This window comes from Lissotriton helveticus, chromosome 8, assembly GCF_964261635.1.
Source record: "Lissotriton helveticus chromosome 8, aLisHel1.1, whole genome shotgun sequence".
Lineage (NCBI taxonomy): Eukaryota > Metazoa > Chordata > Amphibia > Caudata > Salamandridae > Lissotriton > Lissotriton helveticus.
Window position 1 is genome coordinate 990,221,589 of NC_136069.1, and position 26,413 is coordinate 990,248,001.

General features: G+C 46.6%; 1 protein-coding gene across 1 annotated transcript in view; it reads left to right on the forward strand.

Moving 5' to 3' along the window:
- Positions 1-26,413, forward strand: part of LOC144771844 (omega-amidase NIT2-like) — a 355,442-nt gene that overhangs the window by 261,754 nt on the left and 67,275 nt on the right. Inside the window, exon 6 of the mRNA XM_078656108.1 lies at positions 11,909-11,964. Within this exon, the coding sequence (XP_078512234.1) occupies positions 11,909-11,964 (56 nt within the window). The remainder of the gene's footprint in view (positions 1-11,908; positions 11,965-26,413) is intronic.

A 26,413-nucleotide genomic window follows, 5' to 3' on the forward strand; every position in this document is an offset into this window, starting at 1 on the left:
GCATTTTGCGAACAGTGCTGACCCAGAAAAATACCTGGGATCACCTGGACCGCTGCAGTCGCTGCAGCTGCGACAACCGCTACAGTCACCTCTGGTCCTTTAGCCCTTTAGCACCTTAGCCCGCCAGCCGCCCCTGTCCCCTCCGTTATCATCACTGGCTCCCTCACCGCCCGCCGCTGATGCCGTAGGGAGTGACTGCGGCCGGAGCTTGACCCAAGAAGGACAAGATTCACCTAGCTGTGGCACTACAGTGTGAAACTACAACCCCTGCATTCCTGCACTCCCCTTCTGTTCGACTATTGCAACAATCACTGTCTTGCCGGAGTGGCTTCCCAGGGTAACTGTTGTAGTTCAGGGCACCCAGCTTTGGGCGAAGTCCAGAGCGGCCTCCTAGCTCACACACCCGGAGGTGAGATTGGGCCACCATACCTAGGACTGGAGGGAGGAGCAGGGCTACAGGGCAAAACAGGGATACACAGGGCTACCCAGGGCGCGTGCGAGCGCAGTTGCCGATAGAGGCAGCCGCTGAGTAAGAGCCCGGGGGTGACTGTGAGGCAGCCAGACTAGGTCTTGCTGACCCGAGGTCCTCCCTGCGAGCCCCGCTTGCCGCTCCCTTGACCATCACGCCCTTCCCGTGCCCTCCCTGCCACCTTCCGGTATACCTCGAAGCCCTAAACCAACAGTCTGACTTTAGAAGGCAGGTGCCACTACCTTGTGGACAGTAACCAGCAACCAGCAATAGGCCTAACATATCAGACCATCACCATTAATTGGAACTTCAAACACAAACGGAAAACCATCAAACCAACACCTTGCAGAACCGAAAGTTACAGCAACTTTTCCCACAAGCCATCATTAGAGGTTGGAGATTAGAGACTGGACACAGGAGGAGAGGTACGACCCTCGTTTGTCCACTCCGCAAACTTGTTAGCCTATTGAAATAAAAAACGCACTAAGGCTATAAAAAAAAAAAAAAAAAAAAAAAAGCGCAATGAGATCTGGCATGATCAGGTAACAACCAAAACCCAACTCTACATTGAGATCGCGGAAAACAAAACTGGGGAAACCAGAGTCAATATCTCCAACAATCTCTCCAACAAACTCAAATAATCCCAAGGAATTCGGTTCAAGCGCATGTAACAAAAATATAAATAATTCAGAGGCCTCACCCCTTACAGTTATGGAAACACCAACTGCAATAGTAAATATAAATTTACCCTAAAACTCAACCGCCTAACAAAAATGACCAAGTCAAGGTCCTTGCTGCCTCACCATCCCTAATCACTGCCCTCCAGCTATCACAGCAGCCACAAAAACTTGTACAGCCCGTACTACCTCCAGTACCTCCAGTAAAAAAACTTCCACCAACGGATTCAGATAATCTTGTAAACATCGGTGGACCGCCAGTAAAGAAAAGGATATGTTCACACCAACCTAAGATTTATACAAAGTTTTCCTTTCTCAAAGACCCTGGAACAGCTATATTCTCAACGACTGGGAATATTAGAGGTCTTCAATCTCCGCTTTTAAAAGACGAGCATGACTACAGCCGCATGAATAGCAGCCAAGTAGGCTTACCCAGCCCAGTGGAAAGTCTGCGTCCACCCACTCCTGAGGCAGCGGCTGTCAACCCTACACTAACTTCGCCTAAAGCAAGAAGAGCGGCAGCACCCATCTTCTCGGTAGAACATGAACCAACCTACCGCAATACTTGGGAACTGGCGTCTCCCAGTAAAACTTCCAAAAAAGACTGGAGTATACCAATCGAGTAGAGAAATCAAAAAGAGGGAAGGAAGAGGTGGTGCTGGGTAGCACCGAGGTGGGCACGTCCTCCTCTTGCGAAAGTACTAGTAATCAAAAAGGTCCACCTCAGAGAGGGTTTAGTGTATATCCTGTTTATGGAATACACACAGTGTGTTAAAATACCCCTCACACACCAAAAGGGCCCTTGGTGTCATGCTTCATCATCGGGGTCTTCCCGCCCGGCTGCCGGACGGGGCAGTGCTGCGCACAGGAAAGTAAGCCCATTAACCAGCTTAACTTTTCCGACACCACTTTTTTAACAATACCAGCCAGTGTTTATTAAATAGTTTTTTCTATCACCAGGCCAGGTATTTTTTAACACCACTTTTATATATCACCCCATACCCCACTGACACTCACTCCATTGCACTCACATAGCACCCACAATTAAAAGGTGCTCCAGCGTAGTCGCTTGTCGCAGCACTGCCCCGTCCGGCAGCCGGGCGGGAAGACCCCGATGATGAAGCATGACACCAAGGGCCCTTTTGGTGTGTGAGGGGTATTTTAACACACTGTGTGTATTCCATAAACAGGATATACACTAAACCCTCTCTGAGGTGGACCTTTTTGATTACTAGTATACCAATCGAGGCCAAGTCTCCAGATATAGCGATCGACCCACATCTAGTACAGCAGGGTGAGACTCACCCTAGCAAGATCAGTCCTCGACACCTCGGTAAACAAGACGCAACACTGGAAACTAAAGCTTTGATTCACAAAGAGGAGGAAAGGGAAGATCTACCACCTTCCCAATTAGCTAGCAGCTCTCCAAACTTAACAAAAGAAATCAGAGACGCTCGAGCAAAACCATCTCCAGTAACTGAAGAGCAAGGAAGTGGCATCAAACCACCGCTACTACTAAATACCCCACCGACCCTAACCAAGTCACATCAGCTAAACTTCAGTAGCACCACCGAACAAATAACAGCGACGAATAAGACAGCAGTGCAAGGGGCCGCCCAGGGCGGTATTTTATTACTGAATAATGTTTCCCTGCCCACAAAGAACTTTTCAGACAATGATAACGACATGTCCCCTATAGCAGCACAGGAGTGGGAAGAACTAGTTGCTACTTATAACTGCCATCCATCTGAATGGAAGCCCACTGTCGACGCCTCACCAAGACTTGAGAGAAGTTACAGCCCAGGAAAAGCAGTTCCCGAATCGATTTGGGTAACAATCTTAAACACAATGCAACTCTCGGCTACAGCCCTGGAATTCCAATCTCAAAAAATGGACATGCAACTTTGTGTTTTGCAGACAAGGGCTGATTCAATCTCAGGAATTGACTGGAAAATCTCGGACCTAAATGGCCTCATAAGGAGGGGTCAAGATGCCGTTGCGGCCCAACCACCTTTAGTACAACCACTACCTTGTGACCCAATTTTAGATAAATTATCATCCCTACCAACAATGTTGGGGGCACTGATAAGTGACTTAAAATCAGCAGTTCTACAAACCCAAACCTCGCAAACTTTCGACCCACCCTCAGATGCTCCAGTCATACCAACGGGCTTATTGAACGAGCACCCGATCGGGCAGAGGTCAGATATCATTGCATCCTCAACCGAAATATTACCGCCCAGACCATTAGTATCTGAGTTAACCGTCACGACTGCAACTACAGTCACATCTTCCTCAACAAACACTCAGGAATCTTCTAAGACTCGAAGAAAGAACAAAAGGAAAGGAAGGAATCGGGCCCCAGTAGGGTCAAGTAAGAAGATAGAAATATATTCTAACTCCCCTCCTTTAGCAGCAACCGTCACTGGGTCTCCGCCAGCCAATGAGGAACAATCTCCCCGGTATAAGGTCTCTGAAACTGCATCATCAGCATCTCCATCGCAACATTTAAAACTGACAAGTATCGTTACTAAGAAACCTGCACAAAAAAACTCAAGCAGTAAGTTTTACAATTTACAAAAACTCAAGCGGCACAAAATTCTATTAACATCGAATCAACACCATCTGAACTTGCTCCAATAAGAGGAAGAGTGGACACCACCATGGCGATCAACATGGAGTCCACTCCACATTTGACACGTACACCGACTAATACCATCCGGAACCTGCAGATAGCCACCAACCAACGTGAGCAGCCAAACCCCCCGGTCACAGCAGGCCCAAGCAGCTCTTCTCAACCTATTCAACAGGGTGACAAGAGACCATCGCCGGATCCAACCATACCACAGCATTCGAACAGTCCAACACCAATCTTTTTTATTCCAGAATACACATCCCGTGGCACAAATGATATACTGAATAGGGGAAACATACTAAGGCTCATGCATTCACTAACAAATTTATCAAACATCAGTTCATCTGACCTCTTGGAAATAGAGTTTCAGTCAAACACCGAACCCCATCGCTCAGACATTACAAAAGCAACTTGGCACTCACTTGAGACTGCACATAAAATCATGGAAGAAGTAGCGACGTTTCAGCAATGGGGGATAGGGCTGAGACTCGAAGAGCGACCTCGTTATCCTACTCCTTTTCTTCCTCTAGCCAGGTCTCTCGCACAAAAATGTACTATCTCAATATTAAAAGGAGCGAGAAGCAGCTCACCCGGGCCGTGCCCCCGAGACTTAAAAACCCCCAATTCTGGACAATATCAAAAGCTTAGCAGCTGTTCTTCACCAAAAGCTGCTCACACTTGGAAGTCAATCCAACGCACATTCGTCAGTTCACCTGTCAATAACTGACAAAAAGGGAAAGAACTCACCAACCCCTCAGAAGGATACACGGACATTAGAATTTGCTCCTGGAACATCAACGGTTTGGCGAGCAAAAGAAATGATCCCGAATTTCTAGACTACCTGACTACATTTGACCTTATCCTGCTTCAAGAGACTTGGGAAGAAAAAGCATTTGAGCTCCAAGGGTTCACGTCCTGCTGTATTCCGGCAAAGAAAAACTCAACCTTTGGCCGAAGATCAGGCGGACTGATGCTTTTCGCATCGATATCGTCAATAGGGGAAATTGAGGCAATGGACCTACATATTCCACTCCCAAACGTCATCCAGGCGGCAAAGATCTCACTCCGGTTAAAGAAGCAGCTCCAGGCTGTGACTATAATTAATATATACATTCATCCCAAAGATAAACAAAAAGGTGCGAAAGACCTGGCCAAACTGCTGAAAAAAATAATGGAAGAAAACGTATCTGATTCATTCATCTTGGCAGGCGATTTTAATATGCTTCTAATCAATAAAGAGCAACTTAGCGACCTTACCCAAGATTTGAACGCAGCATGGGGCGTACCGACACAAGGCCATATAAAAAACAAGAATCCAACGAAGCACTCAAAAATCCTACTCCAACATCTGGAACAACTTAACCTAAGGGCCCTGAACGGCCGCTACGTCGACGATGATCCACCAGTTGCCACCTTCCACACGAATAAACAATCCTCCCATCTTGACTACATGTTCACATCCTTAAACTTGTTCTGTTGGGTAAACTCCTTTAGAATAGGTAGGAGCGACCTCAGTGACCATCTGCCACAAGAGGCCATAATAAGATCTACTTCCCATCTGGAAACTGAAACTTTTATAGGCTTCGATACAGACATTGTCCCAAATTTAAGGCGACTGCGTTGTAACACCAGGAACATTGACTCCATCAGTTCCATGGCGAAAAGCCTTTTCTCCCAAGTTGCCAGCTACGCAACCAAGGTGCCGGAAGTCTGGGATATCTTCATCAAAACCATTAGGGAGAAAATGGTAAAAAACGTTCCCAGCAATTCACGTCATCAGCAGACGCCCTCTCGTGGGAATCACTCATGCCCAGAAATGAAACTACAAAAAAGACTAGTAAATCAAATACTGAGACAGTTGCGAAAGGATCCAACAAATTATAGCTTGCAACCTGCCCTACGGGAAGCTAAAACACAGCTGAAGCGGACAAAATGGTGCAATCAGAAGCGAATTAACAAAGAACTATGGGTGAAGCTAGTCTACGAAGGGAAGCAGAAAAACAGCTCCAGATTCTGGCAAATGGTTAAAAGAATACAGAACCCTGACCTTCCAGGTCAAAATTCGCACATAACCGAGGAGGTATGGTCGAAATACCTATTGACGCATTTCAACAACGATGGGCTACAGACGAGGCCGTTACAAACAAACCTTGCCTAAAAGCCACAAAGCACAAAAAAGAAGTAAACTTCAACTACTACACCGCCACAAATCCCCTTGAAACGGGGGAGCACATGGCCACGAATACACCAAAACCTGACAAATTAAATACGGGAAAAAACCCACCAAAGGTACTTGAGCCAGGGCCAAAGACAAATTTTCCATCTGATATCCAACGACAAATATCAAGGGGGAGACCAACCGGTGCTCCTGGGCCGAACGGCCAACCATCTATGCTCTACAAATCAGATGTTGAATTTTGGAGCGCATCTTTAGCACCAGTGTTTAACAGTATACGACTCTCCCAGACCCTTCCTGAGTCCTGGCTTGGTTCAATCATCAGCCCGATATATAAACAAGGTAGCAAGAGGCTTCCAAACAACTATCGCCTTATTGCTCTCCTAGATGTGGAGGCAAAATACTTTGCTGGCCTTATTTTGGAAGAGCTAACATCATGGGCAACTGAAAACTCCATCATCCCAATCAACCAAACGGGTTTCTGTAAAGGCCAAGGGACCACAACTAATCTCATGGCACTATCACTGCTGATGGAAGCAGCAAAAGAAACGAAGTCATCTTTATTCTTTTCATTTATTGACTACACTGCTGCATTTGACCATGTGGATCGTAACAAACTTTGGCTGAAACTGGACAATTTGGGAATACCTAAATGCCTACTAGACGTCCTAATACTGCTCCACTCAAACAGCTGGATTAAAATTAAACTTGGGGCTGGAACACACCTTTCAAAGCCCATTAGGACAACAAAAGGATTAAAACAGGGGTGCCTACTTGCACCCATCCTATTCAATCTTTTTCTAGCCGATCTACCTGGGCAACTTGACAAATGTCCCAATCATGCACCGAGATTAGGGAAAATTCCCCTCTCCAACCTGTTATATGCGGATGATCTGCTGTTGATAAGTCGGACTCCAATGGGCCTCCAACATCTTTTGAACACAACTAATGCTTTTTCAGTAAAGAATGCCCTACAAATAAACTTCAATAAGTCAAATGCAATGGCTGTGAACTATAGGAAAAAAAGAATCCTAGCTGGCACTTGAATGGCGAAAAGCTTGACCAGGTCACCACATATAAGTACCTGGGAGTAATCCTGGACTCAAATAATACCTCTAGGGCGCAGTTCAAGTCCTTGCGAGGGAAGGCCACAATGACCTATTTGGCATTAAAATCATTAAAGGTCAAACTACCTGACCTTACACTTAAACCTCTTCTTGAAGTCCTGCGTGCCACATTAAAGCCGATTCTCACCTATGGGAGTGAATCACACCACGGTAAGGACGCAGCGTTGTTGGACACACTCATAGCTAACTCATACAGGGCCATTTTTCGATTCGATTAGAATTCGGTATCCTGAAACTAACCTTAGAAAGGCAGAGTGTGTATGAAACAAATTGGCACAAGATTTGCAATGCAGAGGCGGGATCTTTATGTGCAAATGTATGGGAAGAATTACTTCGGCACTGTAACTTCGCGCCAAGAGCCTACTTATACGAATCACTCAAAGTTCTAGGCCTGACTGACACCTGGGAAACATCAATAGATCTCGTGTCTTTTCAAAAAATAGCCAAAAAATCAGCAAGTATCGTTTCAGCGATAGAGGACAAGAAGGACCTAGCAAATAGAGCACATGGATGGCTAACGGTGGGTGATTATGAAAAACTGCGGTCACAAGCGTACCTCAACATCGGCATGAAAATAAATGTTAAAGAAAAATTCTTAAAATTACTCCTTGGGGTAATTCCAATACTCCCACCTCTTCCGCCTTGGGAGAGAAACAACTCTTCACAACAGTGTCGCATGTGCAAAACCGGCAAGGATGACATGGTTCATGTGATTTGCATCTGCCCTAGCTTAAAGGACTTGAGGTACAATCTCCTACGTCCCTTCTTCAATCTACATGCCGTTCGGACCTGTAGACAGGCAGCCAAACTGTGCTTCTCTACTAGCGACATCAAATTGAACTGCCAAGTTGTGAAGTTCTTCGATCTAATAAGAAAGAGACTTAATCATGCCGGATGAACTTTTTAAATCTTTCGAGGATAATCATAAAACTGTTTTTAACATACTGTAATTTTATGCATTCTAATTTTGTTAAGTTTAAGTAACAACGACTATTGGACCTTTTACAATTTTGTAAAGATTTTAATTAATCATATACAAATAAATATTACTTACTTACTTACTTACAGTCCTGAAGGTCTTACGCCTGCTCGGTCTGTTTGCTTCCTGCATAGTGTTTGTCGACTATGCACACTGGCATATGAGGGCACTCCAGTAGTGCCTCCGCAGGCAGTGGTTTTAGTACAACGGAGATCTCAGGGAGGTGGTAAGAATCTCCAGAGACACTGCGGTGGATCTGTTATGGTGGAGTTCAGGCAAACTGTCTCAAGGGAAGTCGTTTCAGCCTCCTCCACCAGTGGCCACAGTGATAACGGATGCCTCGTCTCTGGGGTGGGGAGCTCATCTGGGGGATCTTGAGATCAAAGGCCTTTAGTCTCATGAGCAAAGATTGTTTTACATAAATATTCTAGAATTGCAGACGATACCTTTGGCTCTCAAGGCCTTTCTTCCCTCCCTTTGCGGTGAGTCACTTCTGGTCCTGACAGACAACACTACCGCAATGTGGTACATCAAGAAGCAGGGAGGAGTAGGGTTGTATCGCCTCTGCAGAGAGCCTCTGCGACTCTGGCCCTGGGCTCTGGACCATCAGATTTGCGTGATTGTGAATCATCTGGCCGCAGTGCTGAATGTGCGTGCTGACACTCTCAGTCGGCAGTCCTCGGCCAATAGCGAGTGGCGTCTCCACCGGAGGTGGTCTGCCACATTTTCAGGATGTGGGGTTTCCTCGGTTGGACCTGATTGCCGCTCAGGAGAACGGACACTGCCTGCTGTTTTGCAGTCTCCAGTATCCATTGCGGGGAGCATTGGGGGATGCTTTTCAGCTAGATTGGGACTTGCTGCTTCTTTACGCGTTTCCTCCCATACCCTTGATTCCGCTGGTTCTGAGGAAGATTCGCCAAGACCGGGTCCAAATCATATTCATCGCCTCAGACTGGCCAACAAGGGTGTGGTACACAGACCTTCATCTCTCATCACACCCTCCACTACGTCTCCCTCTCAGGGCAGTTCTCCTCTCACAGTCGCATGGGCAGGTTCTACAACCCAACTCCAGAGTCTGCACCTTCATGCCTGGAGATTGAACGGGGCACCGGATGTGGTGGGCAATATTTTGTCTGCCAGAAGACACTCCACCAAATCTGTTTATTCCTGTAGATGGACCAAATTTGTGAAGTGCCGTGGAGAGAGGTTGATTGATCCCCTGAAGGCCCATTTACCTGATGTTCTTAGCTTTTCGCTTTCTTTGGCCCAGCAAGGTTTTGCTGTGGCTACTGTCAAGGGTTACTTGTCAGCTTATCTGTCTTTCCTTGTTTGCCTGACCAACCTTAGTTGTTCAGGTCTTCCATAGTTATGAGGTTTATTAAGGGCCTCACAAATTAATTTCTTCCCACTCCCTTCATTATCACTCATTGGGACTTGAATTTGGTTCTGACTTTCCTGATGGGTTCTCCTTTTGAGCCTCTTCATTGTTGCCCCTTAGGATTCTCACATTCAAAACTGCTTTTCTAATTGCTATTATCTCTGCAAGGAGGGTAAGTGAGCTTCAGGCTCTTAGTTTTAAGCCTCCTTTTACAACCATCCATGCTAACAAGATGGCTCTCAGGACCAGAGCTGCTTTCCTGCCTGAGGTGGTCACTCCTTTTCTTCAAGGGCAGTCTCTCACTTTATCCACTTTCTATTCTCCCCCTCACCCTTCCAAGGAGAGGGAGAGACCTCACCACCTGGATCCTAGAAGGGTGGTCAGCTTCTACTTGGACAGAACCCTGGACTTGAGGCTGGACAATCAGCTCTTCATTGGTTACGTGTGACAAATGAAGGGCAAAGCTGTCCATAAGAGAATGCTTTCCAGACCATCATCTTGTGCATCAAGATATGCTATGCCTTTGCAAAGAAGGAGCCTCTTGAAGCTATTAGAGCTCATTCTATTAGGGCAAAGTCTTTATCTTCAGCTTTGGCTAAAGGTGTCCCTTTGGTAGACATCTGTAAGGCTGCAACATGGGCCTCCCTCCATACTTTAGCGAAGCATTATTGCTTGGATTCAGAGGTGAGGAGGGACGTTCATTTTGCACGTTCTGTGCTGCAGGACTTTCTGGTATGAGTAGGTGGACACCCTTCACCAGGAGAGGGACTGCTTGGGGATTCAGTTGAAAAGGTGAGGAATCCACAGGCAGATGTATCCATCAGAAGAACGAGTTACTTACCTTCGGTGATGCTTTTTCTGCTGGATACAATATCTGTCTGTGGATTCCTCACTGACCAGGGCTGCTTTCTTGCCTAAGGTGGTTTTTCCTTTCCACCTGGGACAGTCTATTACATTGTCTACCTTCTATCCTCACCCTTCCAAGGAGGTGGAAAGACTTCACCACCTGGACTCTCTAAGTGCAGTCAGTTTCTATCTGGACAGAACCAAAGACTCAAGGTTAGGTGACCAGCTCTTTGTTTGCTTTGTGGGGAAGATGAAGGGCAAAGCCGGCCACAAGAGAACGCTATCCAGGTGGATCTTCTTGTGTATCAGGATATGCTAGGCCCTGGTCAAGAAGGAGCCTCCTAAAGTTATCAGAGCTCATTCTACTAGAGCTAAGTCTTCCACATCTGCTTTGGCTAGAGGTGTTCCTGTAGTGAACATTTGTAAGGTGTCAACATGGGCCTCCCTCTACACTTTAACAAAGTATTATTGCTTGGATTCGGAGCTGAGGAGGGACGGCCATTTTGCTTGTTCTGTGTTGCTGGACTTTTTGGTATGAGAAGGTGAATACCCTCTTCCGGGAGCGGGACTGCTGTGGAATTCAATTCAAAAGGTGAGTAATCCACAGGCAAATGTATCCATCAGAAGAACAAGTTGGTTACCTTATGTAACACTTTTCTGGTGGATGCAGTATCTGCCTGTGGATTCCTCACTGACCCACCCTCCTCCCCGTTGTCCACCTTCGGATACCGAAAAAGTTGTCATTGTTTGACATGGTTGTTTTCCTATGTCTTTTGCTTGCCATACTGTTGGTTGGTAGAAAATCCTTTTTTTCTTTAGCTTTTCCTCTTTAACTCTATACTGTGTTTATTTGTGTATATATTGTATACTGAGTACACTCCAATTATGTTGTTGGTCCACCCGTTCGCTTCGAGGGCATGGAAAAAATGGGTGGAACTGATGTCAGCACACCGACGAGGACTTCTTATGGCTCCGGTGACGTCATACAGGGTTGTGAGCGGAGCCGTGCCATTGTGACGTCCTCGTCGATGTGGGAGAGCTATGGAAAAGTTTCCTTGGAATGCTGGTGCAGGGGGTAATTCAAAAGGTGAGTAATCTACAGGCAGATACTGTATCCACCAGAAAAAGCGTTACCGAAGGTAAGTAACTTGTTCTTTTGGGCAGTAACATATAGGAATTGGGCTTTTGTGCCGATTCCCAAATATTATTCCCAGGTATTTTTCCTGGAGGCTCTGCCTGCTTTTAGCTGGGTAATTAAACTGGTTTCGTTGTAAGAACTGTGCAAACTTATAGGTTCAAATCCCAGCAAGGTAAAATTTGATTTTAATTTTTCTAAGTAGATACACCGGTGACTGCATCTTTATTAAAAGTACACACATACAAAGTGAGTGTAATGACGTCTGTGGAGGGCAGGTTGAAATGAAAGTGGGATCAGTATCCTGAAAATGTTTTCAAAGATTTTTTTTAATTTTGCTTACCTAAATAATCTGGTCATTTTTGCGAATTACTATAGGGCGGCATGAAGAATAAATTCAGTGTATGGTATTGTGTTATGGAGTACTTTTGTTCCCAAGGGTTGCTCGCTGTAGTACAACCTACCTTACTATTCTTAACTTTTTAGGGGCGAAGTCCTATCCAAGGCTGGCACTGATGAAACAGTCACATACACTGAAATTGGTAAGAAAATATTTGTTGACAGTTTTTGTTTGTGTTGATAGTTTAAGCTTAATGCTACGTTTGTAACAGTGTAGGCAAATTTAAGTAAGTGTTCGTGTGTTGTTTCCTTCCCTCGCGGCCGGGCTTGGCTCCGCCCCCCGCCCTCACCGACCGGCCGGGCTTCACTCCGCCGGTCCAGCGCCCCAGATCACTTTGCCAGACTGCAAGCCCCAGGAGCCACAGGGGCACACCGCGCATTTCCAAAGCGCCAGGAGGCGCTTAAAGACTCACCTGCTGCAGAGTCCTCTGGTGTTCGTGTGTTGTTTCCTTCCCACGCGGCCGGGCTTGGCTCTGCCCCCCGCACTCACCGACCGGCCGGGCTTCGCTCCGCCGGTCCAGCGCCCCAGATCACTTTGCCAGACTGCAAGCCCCAGGAGCCACAGGGGCACATCGCGCATTTCCAAAGCGCCAGGAGGCGCTTAAAGACTCGCCTGCTGCAGAGTCCTCTGGTGCTCGTGTGTTGTTTCCTTCCCTCGCGGCCGGGCTTGGCACCGCCCCCCGGCCTCACCGGCCGGGCTTCGCTCCGCCGGTCCAGCGCCTCAGATCACTTTGCCAGACTGCAAGCCCCAGGAGCCACAGGGGCACACCGCGCATTTCCAAAGCGCCAGGAGGCGCTTAAAGACTCGCCTGCTGCAGAGTCCTCTGGTGTTCGTGTGTTGTTTCCTTCCCTCGCGGCGGGGCTTGGCTCCGCCCCCCACCCTCACCGACCGGCCGGGCTTCGCTCCGCCGGTCCAGCGCCCCAGATCACTTTGCCAGACTGCAAGCCCCAGGAGCCACAGGGGCACATCGCGCATTTCCAAAGCGCCAGGAGGCGCTTAAAGACTCGCCTGCTGCAGAGTCCTCTGGTGCTCGTGTGTTGTTTCCTTCCCTCGCGGCCGGGCTTGGCACCGCCCCCCGGCCTCACCGGCCGGGCTTCGCTCCGCCGGTCCAGCGCCTCAGATCACTTTGCCAGACTGCAAGCCCCAGGAGCCACAGGGGCACACCGCGCATTTCCAAAGCGCCAGGAGGCGCTTAAAGACTCGCCTGCTGCAGAGTCCTCTGGTGTTCGTGTGTTGTTTCCTTCCCTCGCGGCGGGGCTTGGCTCCGCCCCCCACCCTCACCGACCGGCCGGGCTTCGCTCCGCCGGTCCAGCGCCCCAGATCACTTTGCCAGACTGCAAGCCCCAGGAGCCACAGGGGCACATCGCGCATTTCCAAAGCGCCAGGAGGCGCTTAAAGACTCGCCTGCTCCTTCGTCCCGCGAGGACACGCGCCGGGCTAAGCCCGGGCAAAGGGTGAGCCCTCTGTGGCCCTCAGAGGCCTGAGGAAGACGGGACGGGCCACCCCCCTTGGCATTTCATGAGGAGGTAAAGCTACTGATTGACTTTTCGTACTGGACATTAGCATCTGCCTTATAAACTTTATTAACCTGACTACCTCCATTCCATACCATGATCCGTAAGGGGGTTACCACTAAAACTGCTCTCTGGTCGGATTCTTGCCCTAGGACGAAAGACATGAATACAATTAGTACACTGTTACCTACGCGCAGAGAAGTTGAAAAAATGTCTAACCAGCCTGTAGACAGCCTAATCAGTAATCAATCCTCATCAGAGATAACCACTACAGGGTGTAGCCTCTCACTGTTGGAGGAACTAAACAGTCTATGTAAGACTAGGTATGCCCCAGCAGGATTACCCTCCTCGCCAAACAACATTAACCTGTCAACCCCAAATGAGAGTGTGCTGGAACCCTTCTCTATTTTCACAAAAGCCAATACACAAAGTATAGTACCCGCTCGGGCTACATCTGCCAAAAGGAAACATGATGGGGACAAATATAATGAGAGTCAATCTAAAATACTAAAATTACAAAACGGGCCCTCTAGTCCTACTTTATCTCCTACCAATTCCCCCCCAAATCCAGAGGTGGCTAATAAATCAGACGAGCTAGCACCCATTTCCCAGATGGCTTTACTGTCTATGATCGAACAATTGATCAAATTTAATATATTTCCCCTAATTGACAAAATTAACACCTTGGGGGATAGACTGACAGGGATTGAGGAAACAATTAAACTTAATTTGTTACCTTCTACCAAAGTTGCAACATCTAATCATCCCTTGACAATTGCCCCCCTGAACGTACCTAAACCAACTATACAAAACAAAGCTGCCCAAACCCAAGTAATAGTTTCCTCTTCTTTGCCCCCAAATGTTCCTAAAGCCCCTCCTAAACCCACTATAGTGCACAATATTGTTACCAGAGTAGACCGCAATAGGGTTTCTCTAATTCATCTACCTCCAGAGGCCGCTCCATTCGTGTGCGTCCTCTCGGGAGTCCCGCAACTCGAACAGGGAAAAACAGAGAGACAACATGACCTGCTAAATAAGGTCAAGTTTTGGCTAACAAAAAATAGACCCCTGCCCCATGATCTTGACGGAAGGATCATGAGTGTGAGGAGAGTGGGCTGGTTAGGTCCCCTCCCAAAAGACATCACTGGAGACCTGGTACTAATAAGATTTAGGAGTAGACATATTGTTCCTTACCTCCAAACTTGGACACCCAGAGAAGGTGATGGCCCCATATCTATCGGGGACCTTCACGATTTCTACCCAAGCACTTCATATATCCCAGCCCCCAGACCAGCGGCTGAGGATAATACCAGGATGGGCAGAGGAGTCTGCGTACCGCAGTTTTGTAGTATCCCCACGCTTAACAGTATTGATCTAACGTATAACAATCCTAAGTACTACAACCCCTATTAACTTTTTTTTACTGTAAAGTATGTTATTACCAAGATAGTCATTTCTACAGGGTGAGCAAATGTTTTATTTGTGACTTCATATGTATGTTTCTTTTTAATCATGATTGTATTTTTTAAACTGTACGCTTTTATGATTTTAAACAAAAATCGAATAAAGCAATTTGAATTGAATTGAAGTATCTATGCTGCATTTTCCATGAGCATCTACATAAGGATTGTATATTCACATTGCTTATGCACAGTTAACTTGCTCATTAAGTGTAATTAGCAGTTTGAAAATTCTTATTTGCAGTGGTACTATCCGAGTCATTCATGTAGGGCCATCATTTATACATGCTGCAGAGCTGCTGACTCACACAGTGCCATGGTGTGTCACACGCTATCAGCTCTCTTTACATGGCCATGTGATGGGGAGCTGATCATGAACCCACTGCTAAGAGTGGATTCCAAGCTCTGTTAAGAGGCTGTTGTGTGAAACACCCCAGGACACTGCACCGTCCTCAGCAAGCTTATTTTTTCAGGATGTGGTTTGGATGAGCAAGAGGGGGCAGAAATGTCTCTTAGATGGTTCTCGGCATGAGGCCCTTTCCTCTCCAAGGACTCGCTCCCTCCTCACACTGTGAATTTTTAGGTCGAGTTTTGATCGACCTGTTATATCTCTTCTGTGTGGTTTGGTAAACCCACTGATTGCCATTGGTTACTACCTGTGCCATTTAGAAATGCTAGCTTGTTATTGGTGCATTTGGGTAAATGCCCCTCCTTTGTATGCTTAGTTAGGTCCCTGGTGATTTCACTCAGAGAAGGTTTTGTTTGACCATCACACTGTACAGCATGTGATGGCCCCTCCACCTTGTTTTTGGTTTTCATTACTCGGCTAGTTTCATTTTGTTAGTGGCTGCAGACGGTTTCACGTCGCTTGATTGTAACTTGTTCTTAGTGCAGCAGATCTTTCAAACATCCTGAGGGGGAACATCCTTTTCAACGTGGATGTTACCCCGCAGTGCTTTTACGACTCGTCCTTTACAACGCAAGTCATAACCACGACTTGCGCTGGAGGGCGCTAAAGGATAAAGAATAGTATATTTACTATTCCAACACCTTCACTACTATCCACAGGGACTGGTGTTAGAATAGTAAATTATACTATTCACTATCCGCGCCCAACAACGCAAGTCGTTGTAACGACTTGCGTTGTTAAAGACGCGTTGTAAAGGCACGCGTTGAAACAGTACGCGTTGTACCGTCATACATCCATCCTGAGTAATGCTGCAATAAAACAAAACATGGCCAGGTGACAACTGAGTATGCATTTTTTCCAGTGGTTATCTCCTTTGGGACAAGCACAAGGGGCGTAAGGATTGCGTCAGAGGTTCAGAGCAAAGATAGATTGGAGAGCAGCTGAATATGGAACAAGGCCACTGGCAGATTCATGCTGACTGCTGTCCATGGATGAGTATTCTCAAGAAGATGAGTTGTGGACGGGAGAGTTTTGTTGTTTATTTGTGTAGCGCTTTGTGCTACTGAGAGGGGGCTAAAGGCGCTCAGGGGGAAAGGAGAGACTCAAAGAGAGACACGATAGTGACAGGGGGGCTGGTGGATTGAGATCTGTCCCCAAAAAACTACCATTTCACTTGACCCAGCAGTGCAAATCCCTCTTTCATTATGAAGTTGTTTTGAAGCCGGGCGGTCTTCATTACTTCATCGAAGAGCTGGTACTACTTTAAGGCAGCTGTAATTTGCCCTGACCCCGCAAAGGGCCGTAAAAGGTTCCAGATTATAGTAAATTATCTCGAAATGGCCTTGTTTCTGGAGAATGGGAGCGTGCAAAAGGCAAAATATAATTTCGCCAGTCTCTCAGAACATCCCTGCAGCAGAGCAGAAGGGCATTGTTTTTGTGTATGTATGAAACAAAACAGGGTTCAGGTCCAGGCCACCACTGTCCAAGCTGTGTGATCTAGGGCAATGCAATTGTACCTGCCGATAACTCGATTGTCATTTCAACAAAGAAATGTCAAGTTTCCAAAAGTTACAGGCGAAGGTGGTCTGACAATTTGGACACAAATGTGAGATGGGGTGGCGCAAGACCAGGCTTTTTCATTAAATGGGAATGGGATTTGCATGGGAGGCTCAGCAGTAACTCCCTGTGAACCTGCCCCAGCGGCCACTATTGATTGTGCGATGACTCCTGTTTGAAATGTTGATGCTACAATTGCAGTCTTCTCTGTGCAAAGCCTCGCAGAGGTGGAACCAGATCGGGAGGAAACTCTCTTAAATGCGAGACCGATTGCATTGCTAATGCTTGTTTTTTTAAGTTGGCAGGTTCGGTGCAGTGTGAGAACTACAGTGGATGGTTGTTTGTCTATCCGTTACAAAGAGTAATTGATTTGCTAATTTTGCTATGCCCTCTCCAGTTAGCTCGATTGATGAAGCCTTTTTCACTTTCAAAAGATTTTGCGATTATGTTGCATAATGTAGAAAAGTTGGAATGAAAGGCAGGTGTTTGACTTTACTCCTTCAGCTTGGTTCCTAGATTTCTAGATTTGTGTTGGCATGATGACGCAGTACTGCAGAACCTTATTTCTGCCAAACACTCACTTTCGTCTTCCATCCCTTTTCAATGACTGGCACACCAAGCAGGAATATCAATTCTCTATTACATTGCAAACAGCATTCTAATCATATTTTTGTTCTCTGCTAGCTGAATATTTAGATGAGTCCCCATTTTTTTATTTATTGTATTTATTGGAGAGGAGTTTCCTTGTATATTGTCTTGTTTAGTCTAGGGACCATATTTCACAAATTGCTCTGGGATTGCAATATGTGCTTGGATCTGTTTCTGCACTCCCCACCAATTTATTATTACAGAAGGGATCTGTTAATGCTTATGTGACATCATATGTAATACCCTTTCACAGGCACAAATAAACTGTCCTTTCCTAGGACAGTAGGTGGTCCCTCATTTGTATGTGGGCCTGACCCCTTGCATATGCGGGAATGAGTGTGCCTGTGAGCCAGCTTCATATTAGAGAATGGACATGGTTAAAAAGGAACTAACATTGTGGTGCCCTATAATTGTCTTCCATTTCTCTAAAGCTGGAGCCACTTATCAACCAGTGTTGTCCTCCCTGGGAGTGGATGGAAGATCTAACTCCTAGGCTCTTGGGACCCTGTCACCTTCCTCAGCTGGGGGGCCTCACCTCTGTGCTCTTGCAAACCGGACTGTAGCAAGCAAGGGAACGCTTGTGTGCAGCTGCTGCATGGACTAAAGGTGCACACCATGTCGTCTGATACTATGGTACATAAGACGTCATCCAGGCAGTAATGTCTTCAGCCCTCCCGGGTGTTGTATTCATGTTGTATGACATAACGAATCTAACATTTCCAGTCAAATTTCAAGCTCGTTTGATTAAGTGGTTTCAGGTTGTGCTTTTCTGTGATGGTTCTTGGAGACCACTCCACGCACAAGGTGCATCTTTAACTGAAGTGAGATGAAAATGAGGCATGGATTCCAGTTGGCATCATCGTGATGGTAAATGTACGTATGCTCCCTCTGAAAAGCTTTTCTCTCAGCGAGGGCTTGTAACAAGAAGCGGTGCCTCAATCAAGCAGATGTTCACACTCTGATTGGCTTAAGAGGATACAAATTGCTTTTAGTTGGTTGAAGGTGGAATGTAATACAAAACTCTACTCCACCCAGGAGTGGGCCAATGTTGGCATTCTCTGTCTTGCAGATATTGCTCTTTGAAACAGGGTTTAAAGTGTCTAAGACGGATGTATGACATTACAACGCATACTTTTACAACGCCTACCTTTACATCGCAAGTTTTACAACACATACCATTACAACGCATAGTGCTTTTGGGCGCTGGATAGTGAATAGTTTAATTCACTATTCCAACTCCAGTCCCCGTGGATAGTAGGGAAGGTGTTGGATAGTACATTAAACCTATTCCCTATCCTAGAGCGCCCCCCCAGCGCAATGCGTTGTAATGGTTTGAGTTGTAAAAGTTGCGTCGTAAAGGCACTGCGTGGTAAAAGTTGCATTGTAAAGGTTGTTCACCGTCCAAGACACCATCCATAGAGCTGCGAACAGGAGGGCAGGGCAGATGAAGAAGTATGCTCCTCGCCACCCGTGGATGCAATATTTGTACTGAGGTCATTTTACCGCAGTGTCTCTGGAGAGCCTTAACATTCTTCATGAATGTGGTTTCATTTTGTAACTGCTCTAGCCCTCGTGCACGTCTTTAGGGCCCCCACAGTGGATGGAGGCAGGGCCGGACTGGGAACCAAAACCGGCCCTGGCAAAGTGCTCGGCCGGCTCCCCCTCCTCCCCCTGGGGGAGGGGGGGGATGCCACCAAGCTCTTTACCAGGGCCGCTTTTCCGCCGAATTTGTTTCAGGGCCGATTTTGCAGCTTTGCTGCAAAAACGGCACTGTCACAAAAACGGCCCCCCGGGGCCCAAAAACGTCCCCCACCCTTGCGGCCGACCGGGGAATTGCCCGGTGCCCGCAACGGCCAGTCCGGGCCTGGATGGAGGCACCTTCATAAAAACATAAGGGCTCTACAATGTATTTGTTCTACATAGTCTTCAGCGCATGCTATAGCTTGCTGAGTTGGCACATATGCTGGGGGCAGTGCTTTTTGTGTGCACGGTCCAAGTCTGCGACAAGGGCACTCAGTGCAGGTACGCACCTGCCTATACTCAGGCCATATGCCCTGTATGTGTTCTCGTCCCTGGAGCATAAAGAACAAAGGTGGTGCCAAGGATGTTAATATGAGCTCCGGATTCCAGGCTAACTACGTTTACTCCGAGCTGCCGTCTTTCAGCAAAGTGCCTCATGGTAGATTTAGTATTTAGACTAGTATGCTTATTCCAATTTTTCACAGTGTTGTCTGATCAGTTTCAACACTGCCAGTGATTAGATATCCATTTAGACACTTGATATTTTATACTACTGGAAATCTGTTGAAAGGAGAACTTTAGGCTTTCTGGTTAAAATAACAAAATCGGACATTCAAATATTGAGAAGGGGAAGATGAACTTGCGCATGTCCTTTCAAATACTGAGGTAAATACAATTGAGAGCTCGTTGGGAATGCTGGATTTGAAATAGAAGTAAAAATAAATTTTATATGGCTGGGAAAGGAACATATAACCACTCTAAGGAGCAAAACTGTGTTTGTAACATCCATCTATAGCTATCTGATTCAACATTATATGAAATAAAAGCAAATATAATTGATATGTTTGGCAGAGAGGATCTTGAGGGATATAACTTAATTTCCTTACAAAGAGGAAATAAGTTCCAGACCAAGTTCACCCCCCATTACGGGGAATATCTGGAAAGAAATGGAAGATCTACCCTATAAAACATATGAGAAACGTTTAAATACCTATGTAGCCCAATAGATTTGTATAACCTAAGTTGACCTCTACAGACTTTATTATTTGAATTTCCAATAATAACCGATACAGCACTTTCAAGCAGAAAGTTTGCAACCTCACTGTGAGAAGATGAATTGGGATTGAATTTTCATTTCTAGCACCAGCTATGCCATTTAATCTAGTGGAACCCAGAATGGAGTGACAAGATTTAAATCATCCAGTTAAACACCTGGGCTGCCCACAGTCTCCTGAAATACTGCATTCCGCCATGGCGAGACTTTGAGAAACTGAAACCTTTCAAATAACTGTGAAGATTACAGAGCTGAACTGCAAAGTTTGTGGAATATTCTTGAGAAGCTCAAAACCAAATTTAGGGTGATCAACATGAAGATATCAGTTTGAGCGAGCTTTGCACCCTGACGAAGGAATGGTGGATATCGGTCCTTTTCCGAAACGCACGTTGGCGCCTTTTCCTTGTTTCTTGTTTGTTTGGTTCTTTGTATATATATGAATGTTAATTACCTGTGATTATTCATCTTTTGTATATATTGTCTAGTGGTATGATTGTTGATGGTCTGGATGGGAGTGATAGTGTTGGATGTATTGGAGCTATGAGAGGGCTTGATGAAGATTTGTCTGGGTTTAATGGGGAGCCACTTTCAGATCTTATGGAGCATGCGGAGGGTGAGGAAGCAGGCGGAGGAGAATGTGTTAATCTGTCTTTTTATGGTGAGCTTACTGTCCAGGATGATGCCAAGGATGTGGAGGGTCATCAGAAGTCGTTCCACAGGGAAGTGTTGTTTCTGAAGATCAACACTTCTATCTTGTCTGTGTTGAGTTTTAGGCAGTTGTCTTTCCTGCAGTCTGCAACGCTTGTCATGCACATACGGAAGGTGGTAGGCAGATTCTTTGGGTTCTTCCGGTGATGAAGGAGGTTATTTATTTGAGGCCATCTCCTTGGATTCCAATGTGACGAAACCTTTTGACAAGGATGTAGTGAGATTCTGTGTTGAACGCTGCTGAGAGGTTGAGGAGGATTAGGCCTGTCAATTTCAAGGAGGGATCTGATGTCTGTGGCTGCGATGATGGTTGTTTCAGTAATGTTGTTAATGCAGAATTTGAATTGAGAGGTGTCTAGAAGATTGTTGTTCTTCAGGTGTTCTGTGAGTTGGCGGTTGATGGCCTTTTCGAGGACATTTGCTGGAAAGGGCAGCAGAGAGATGGAGCAGTAGTTCTCAAGTTCGTTTGGGTCGGCGGATGGGTTTCTTGAGTAGGGGTTTGGCTTCTGCACAGGAGGCTGTGGTGATGGATGCGTTGAAGATGGTGATTAGATTGTTGCTGATCGTCTTGCTCCTGAGGGTGAAGATGTGATGGGGGCAGGGGTCCGTGGGCACTCCTGAGTAGATAGACTTCATGATGGCTGTGGTGCTTTCTGTGGTGAGCTGGCCCCAGGTGGTGAGCAGTTGGTGAGGTTTTTCATTCATGTGAGCTAGAAGGCTGAGGATGTCGGTGGTGGTGGGTTGGGGTTAGAAGTTTCTGTAGATGGTGGAGATCTTGTTATGGAAGAATTTTGCCAGGTTGTTGCAGAGTTTCTTGGAAGGGGTGATGATATTTTTGGTGGCTGAGGAGTTGGAGAACTCTTTGAGGTTAAAGAGTTCTTTGCTGTGGTTGGAACTTGCTTTGACTTAGTCGGCAAGGGCACTCCTTTCGAGCTAGTGGTATTGTTTGAGGGATGTCTTGAATGTGGCTCAGTCTGTGGGCTCCTTGCTCATGCGCCATCTCCTTTTGAGCTGTTTGCAATTGCATTTCATGGTTCTTAATTCTGTGATGTACCATCAGGTTTGTTTGGAGGACCTCTTGAGTCTGGTGGGCATAACGGTTTTGCAAAGAGCAAAGAGCGAGCGAGCGGGAAGCAGAGCGGGTAGCGGAGCGGAGCGGGTATCGGAGCGAGAGGTGGCAGCGGCGTTTGGCGGGATCGTCGAAACATCGCATTACCGTAACCCGCCACCCGCAGCCAGGAAGCCGGAAGCGGTGGAAAATTTGCTCTGGTACCACGGGAGAGCACGGGAACTCTGGCGCCATGGAGCCTAGGTGCTGATCTGAAGAACAGAGCAGGGGCGTGCGCGCCTACCAGCTGATCGAGCCCCAGTGAGGTGCACGGAGCCTGAGGCAGCGTTTGGTCACGGCGCCATTGGCAGGGGAGGTGAGTGAGCCCCACTTGAATCCAGAGAAGTGGTGGTGCCTGTGCTTGGCTTGTGGTGCTGGTACAGGTGTAGACTGCACGTAGACTGCACGTAGGCGCACACAGGAGTGACTACCCCAGCTGCCACCTACTGTCTATTCTGTTTCACTTCACCTGTGCTGCTGTGGCAAGTGTCTGCGAGGAGAAATACCGCTAGGCTACGCTCGCAGTTGAGTTGAGTTGAGCTCTCTAGTGATAGAGAGAGAATTACTCTGAGTCCAAGACAAGAGGGAGGAGCTTCGCGCCAAAACACTGCTACCGCTGCTACTGACCGGCGTCCCTGGGAGCTGTTGTTGGAGCCGTTGTTGGAACCGATAGAGCTGTTTGGGAAACTGCCGCGGCCGCAGGAAACCGCTGAGGAAACCTCCGAGGGGGCACTGCGGGGGTCAGAGCGCTCGGACTGCTCGGATCGCTCTGATCACCTTGTATGACACTAAGAGCCCTAACGCCTTCACACGATCTGCAGGTTGCGAGCGCTGGGGCGCTGGGGTGCTGGAGCCCGCAGCAAGGCGTCACAGAAAAGCTGTTGGAAGCCAGGAACTACGGAGGGCGCTACTGTGAAAACTAAGGTGCAGGTGCAGCTGTGAGCCACTGAGAGCTACTGGGAGACGGGAACCAGCAGCAGTGAGAGCCCTGCATACACCTGAGCTCTCTGGCCTCTGGCTTCTGATACTTGAACTCATGAGCGCTTGAAGCTTGAAGCGCTTGAAGTCTGCTTGAATTTTGCGACCCGGGTTGGGTTGGGTCGAGTTGAGTGTTTCCCGCAATCAAAGTTCCTACCTGTGAGTACTAGAGGGAGCACTCATTTTTCCTGCACTTTTTGCTTTGTTATTGGGCTGATACTTTGCCGCAACCTCCCCGCCGCCGCCGCCGCAGTCCGTTCCATCCCCTGCGGCCGCTGAGTGCGTGGGAGGGTACTTGCCACCGGGACTGCAAGGACTACAGGTCCCAGCCCGCAGTGCGGCCGGAAGCCGCCACCTGAGGAATCGTGCCAGGAGGCGTTGCAAATTGGACTCCACCTCTGCGTCGTGGGAGCACCCGGGCAAAGGGGAGGCCGGGTACTCCACGACGAGGATTGTGTGTAAAATATCTCCTAGACCTTTGCGGTTATCATAACCACTACTGTCCCAGTTGCCAGACGGGGGTCGGCGTGTGGCTCAGACTAGGTCACTGTTGAATCGCCCAGGCCTCGGCCAGAGTGGTACGTGATTTACTGCATGGAATGTGCAGAGTTTGTGTCTTAACATTTATTTATACACACTGTCAGTCCCCCCCTACTCCGTGTCATTTATAGTGGGGTGGTTAACAATCTTAGGTCGTGTTAAATTGCAACCATAATGGTAATGTCTGTAAGGCGACTACGCTCACAGTCAAAAGCAAAAACCGCAGAATCTTTAGTACCCACCAGTCAGTCTGTCACGAGCAGTCTGAGCCCCCTAAAACTTCAAAAAACTATCAGACGCCGTAAACCCGGCGCTCATCTGTCTTTATTGAAATCCTACCCATCGGTAAAGTCAATGTTTACCAGTAAAGGAAGAAGCTTTAAGTGTGGAATGGGGCAAAAAAATGGTGATGAAGAGCTGGAGGGGAACTTAATGGAGGGGTCAATGGACTCTGAATTGATAACAGAGATCAGATTGGATGGATATGCGTCAAGTCCGGTGGGACTTTACCCAGTTGTGACTATACTAAAGGTGAATGGGGGTGATTGTAAAGTAGTACCCCCTCCATTAGATAGCAGGATAGTTGTACAGCAAGCAGTGAGTGAGAAAAATAAATCTGATATGGAGATGGAAGTGGCCCATCAGAGGCCAGAGGTAATAGAATATGTTAAGAGGAAGGGAAGCGAAACTAAGGAAATTGTGCCAAACTCTCCCCTAGCAGACCTAATCACCCTTATTGAAAACGTAGCAGATAAAGTAAATGTCTCATACAGGAGCTTGATGGACTGCTCATTAACAGAAGAAAATGCTGTTTCTCTAAAAATAGTGGTGGGGATTCCTTTGTACCCCTCGCCGATAAATGAGATTGTAGGGGCAGATGGGTTAATGAGCACATTCTCTAAATTAGAAAAAATCCTATCCGCAATTCTGTCCCTGATGGAGAAAAGCACTTTAAACTCCGACCATATTCTGAAAGTTCTCACGCCAATCTTAGGAGGGGTCTTGGATCTCAAAAATCATAGACCGGTATGTGAGAACTGTGCTACTTCTACATCTAGTAAAGCATGTCAAACGCTTAACGTATCTCTTAATGCTGATAAAGTCTCGGGGGTAGGGGGACCAAAAGAACTGCAGGCAGATTTTGTAAACTTACCGTCTGTAGGAAAATTAAATTCAAGTCTGTCTAAAGCTAGCTCTAATGCTCCTGTAAAAGCCCTCTCCCTGAGGGAAGAGTTATCGGAAAATGCTTCCCCTAAATTAGATGCTGTGCGAGTTTTCCCAATTTTTAATATGAGTAAGCCAAATAAAACCATATTACAACAATTAGATGAAGCAAAAAACATCTTAGAGAGCTCAGCTGTAGGAGAAGTCTCACTAGATACAATCTTAAATATGAGTAAGCAGAAGAAAACTATACCACAACAACTAGATGAAGCAAATGATATTTCAGAGAGTCCAGTTGAAGGGGAAGATTTACTAGTAAGAAAAGGGTCCATTAAGAATGGTTGTGGGAGGAGGAAAAAAATGATGAAATACCGCAGGTTCCCAAAACGCAAACATAGAAAGTTGCGTTTTGAAACTGTAAGTGAAAAGGAAAATTCTTACATAGCCCCTGTTGGCAAAAAGAACAAAACGCCCTTGGGTCATCTAAAATTACACATGAGTTCTAACCACGAGCAAGGTCTTGGCTCTCAGATGGACAGCATATCTGGTAGGCAGAATGTCTTTCTGGACAATGTTGGGGGGGTCGAAGGTAGTATAGGAGGTGGTAGCAACTTGCATAGTAGTACTGGAAATAAAGTGTCCACGGAAAATAGCTCTGAAATTTGCCCGAGAGTAGAATTAATTGGCGCTGCACTTGACTTGGCTGTGCAAACTCCGCTGACAATGAATCTTGATATAAGTAAAGATGGGGGAGTTAGCCGGAGAATGATTCTAACTACTAATAGAAATAAAGGGGGGAATTTACATGATGACTCCCATAGAAGTGTGCAGGATGCTAATCAGGCTAAGATTCCAGTGACATGTGCTGGGCAAGTGAATAGGGATATTATTTGTATTCCTCTCTTTGATGCAGAATTAATAACTCTAAATAGAAGTGCTCTCCTAAAAATCATTTCAGAAATAGATGATCTAAAGCTAATCTCTAGTAAAGATATAGAATTAGTCCATTTAGATTGGAGGGATAAGCCATTTGTAACTAAAGCTACTTTTACATCAGGGGTAGTTGCTTCACTTATCTTAGCTAATGCGGATGGCTTTAGGAAAAGAGGTATTGATGTCCTTATTAGTTCAGGTTCATCTGATGCCTCGTTTAAAAACATCAAGGTACCTAGCCGTCGGCAAGGGAGTGAATTTTTGGAACATAAGGGAGAGAGTACATGCATACAATATGAGGATATAGAAATAACAGTAGGAAGGGCACCAGGTGTAAGATCAATTAAGTTTTTGGCACCGGAGGTCCAAGAGGTCCATAGTACACACAGAGAAGATGATGCAACAAAATGGAGTTGGATTGCAAGCGCTCTGAATGGGGCAAAAACAACTTCTATAAAAACAATAGCGCGGGGGTAGCCTGCCGTGTACAATTGTCTCATGGAATATGGCAGGGCTAGGAAAAGAAAACCAGAAGCTTAAATCATTGGCCTCCCTAGACCCAAAGATAATTTGCCTCCAAGAGACGTGGGCTAGGGATGAGTTCCAGTTGGAGAACTATTATGTGCACTGTGCTATGGCAAAGAAATCTATGAGGGGGCGTGCAAGGGGCGGATTAGCCATTCTGCTGAGTTGTGATTTAGCATGGGATGCAGTGATAGATATACACCCCTCAAAATGTTGTATGTGTGCTAAGTTGAAGATGGAAATGAATCATAAG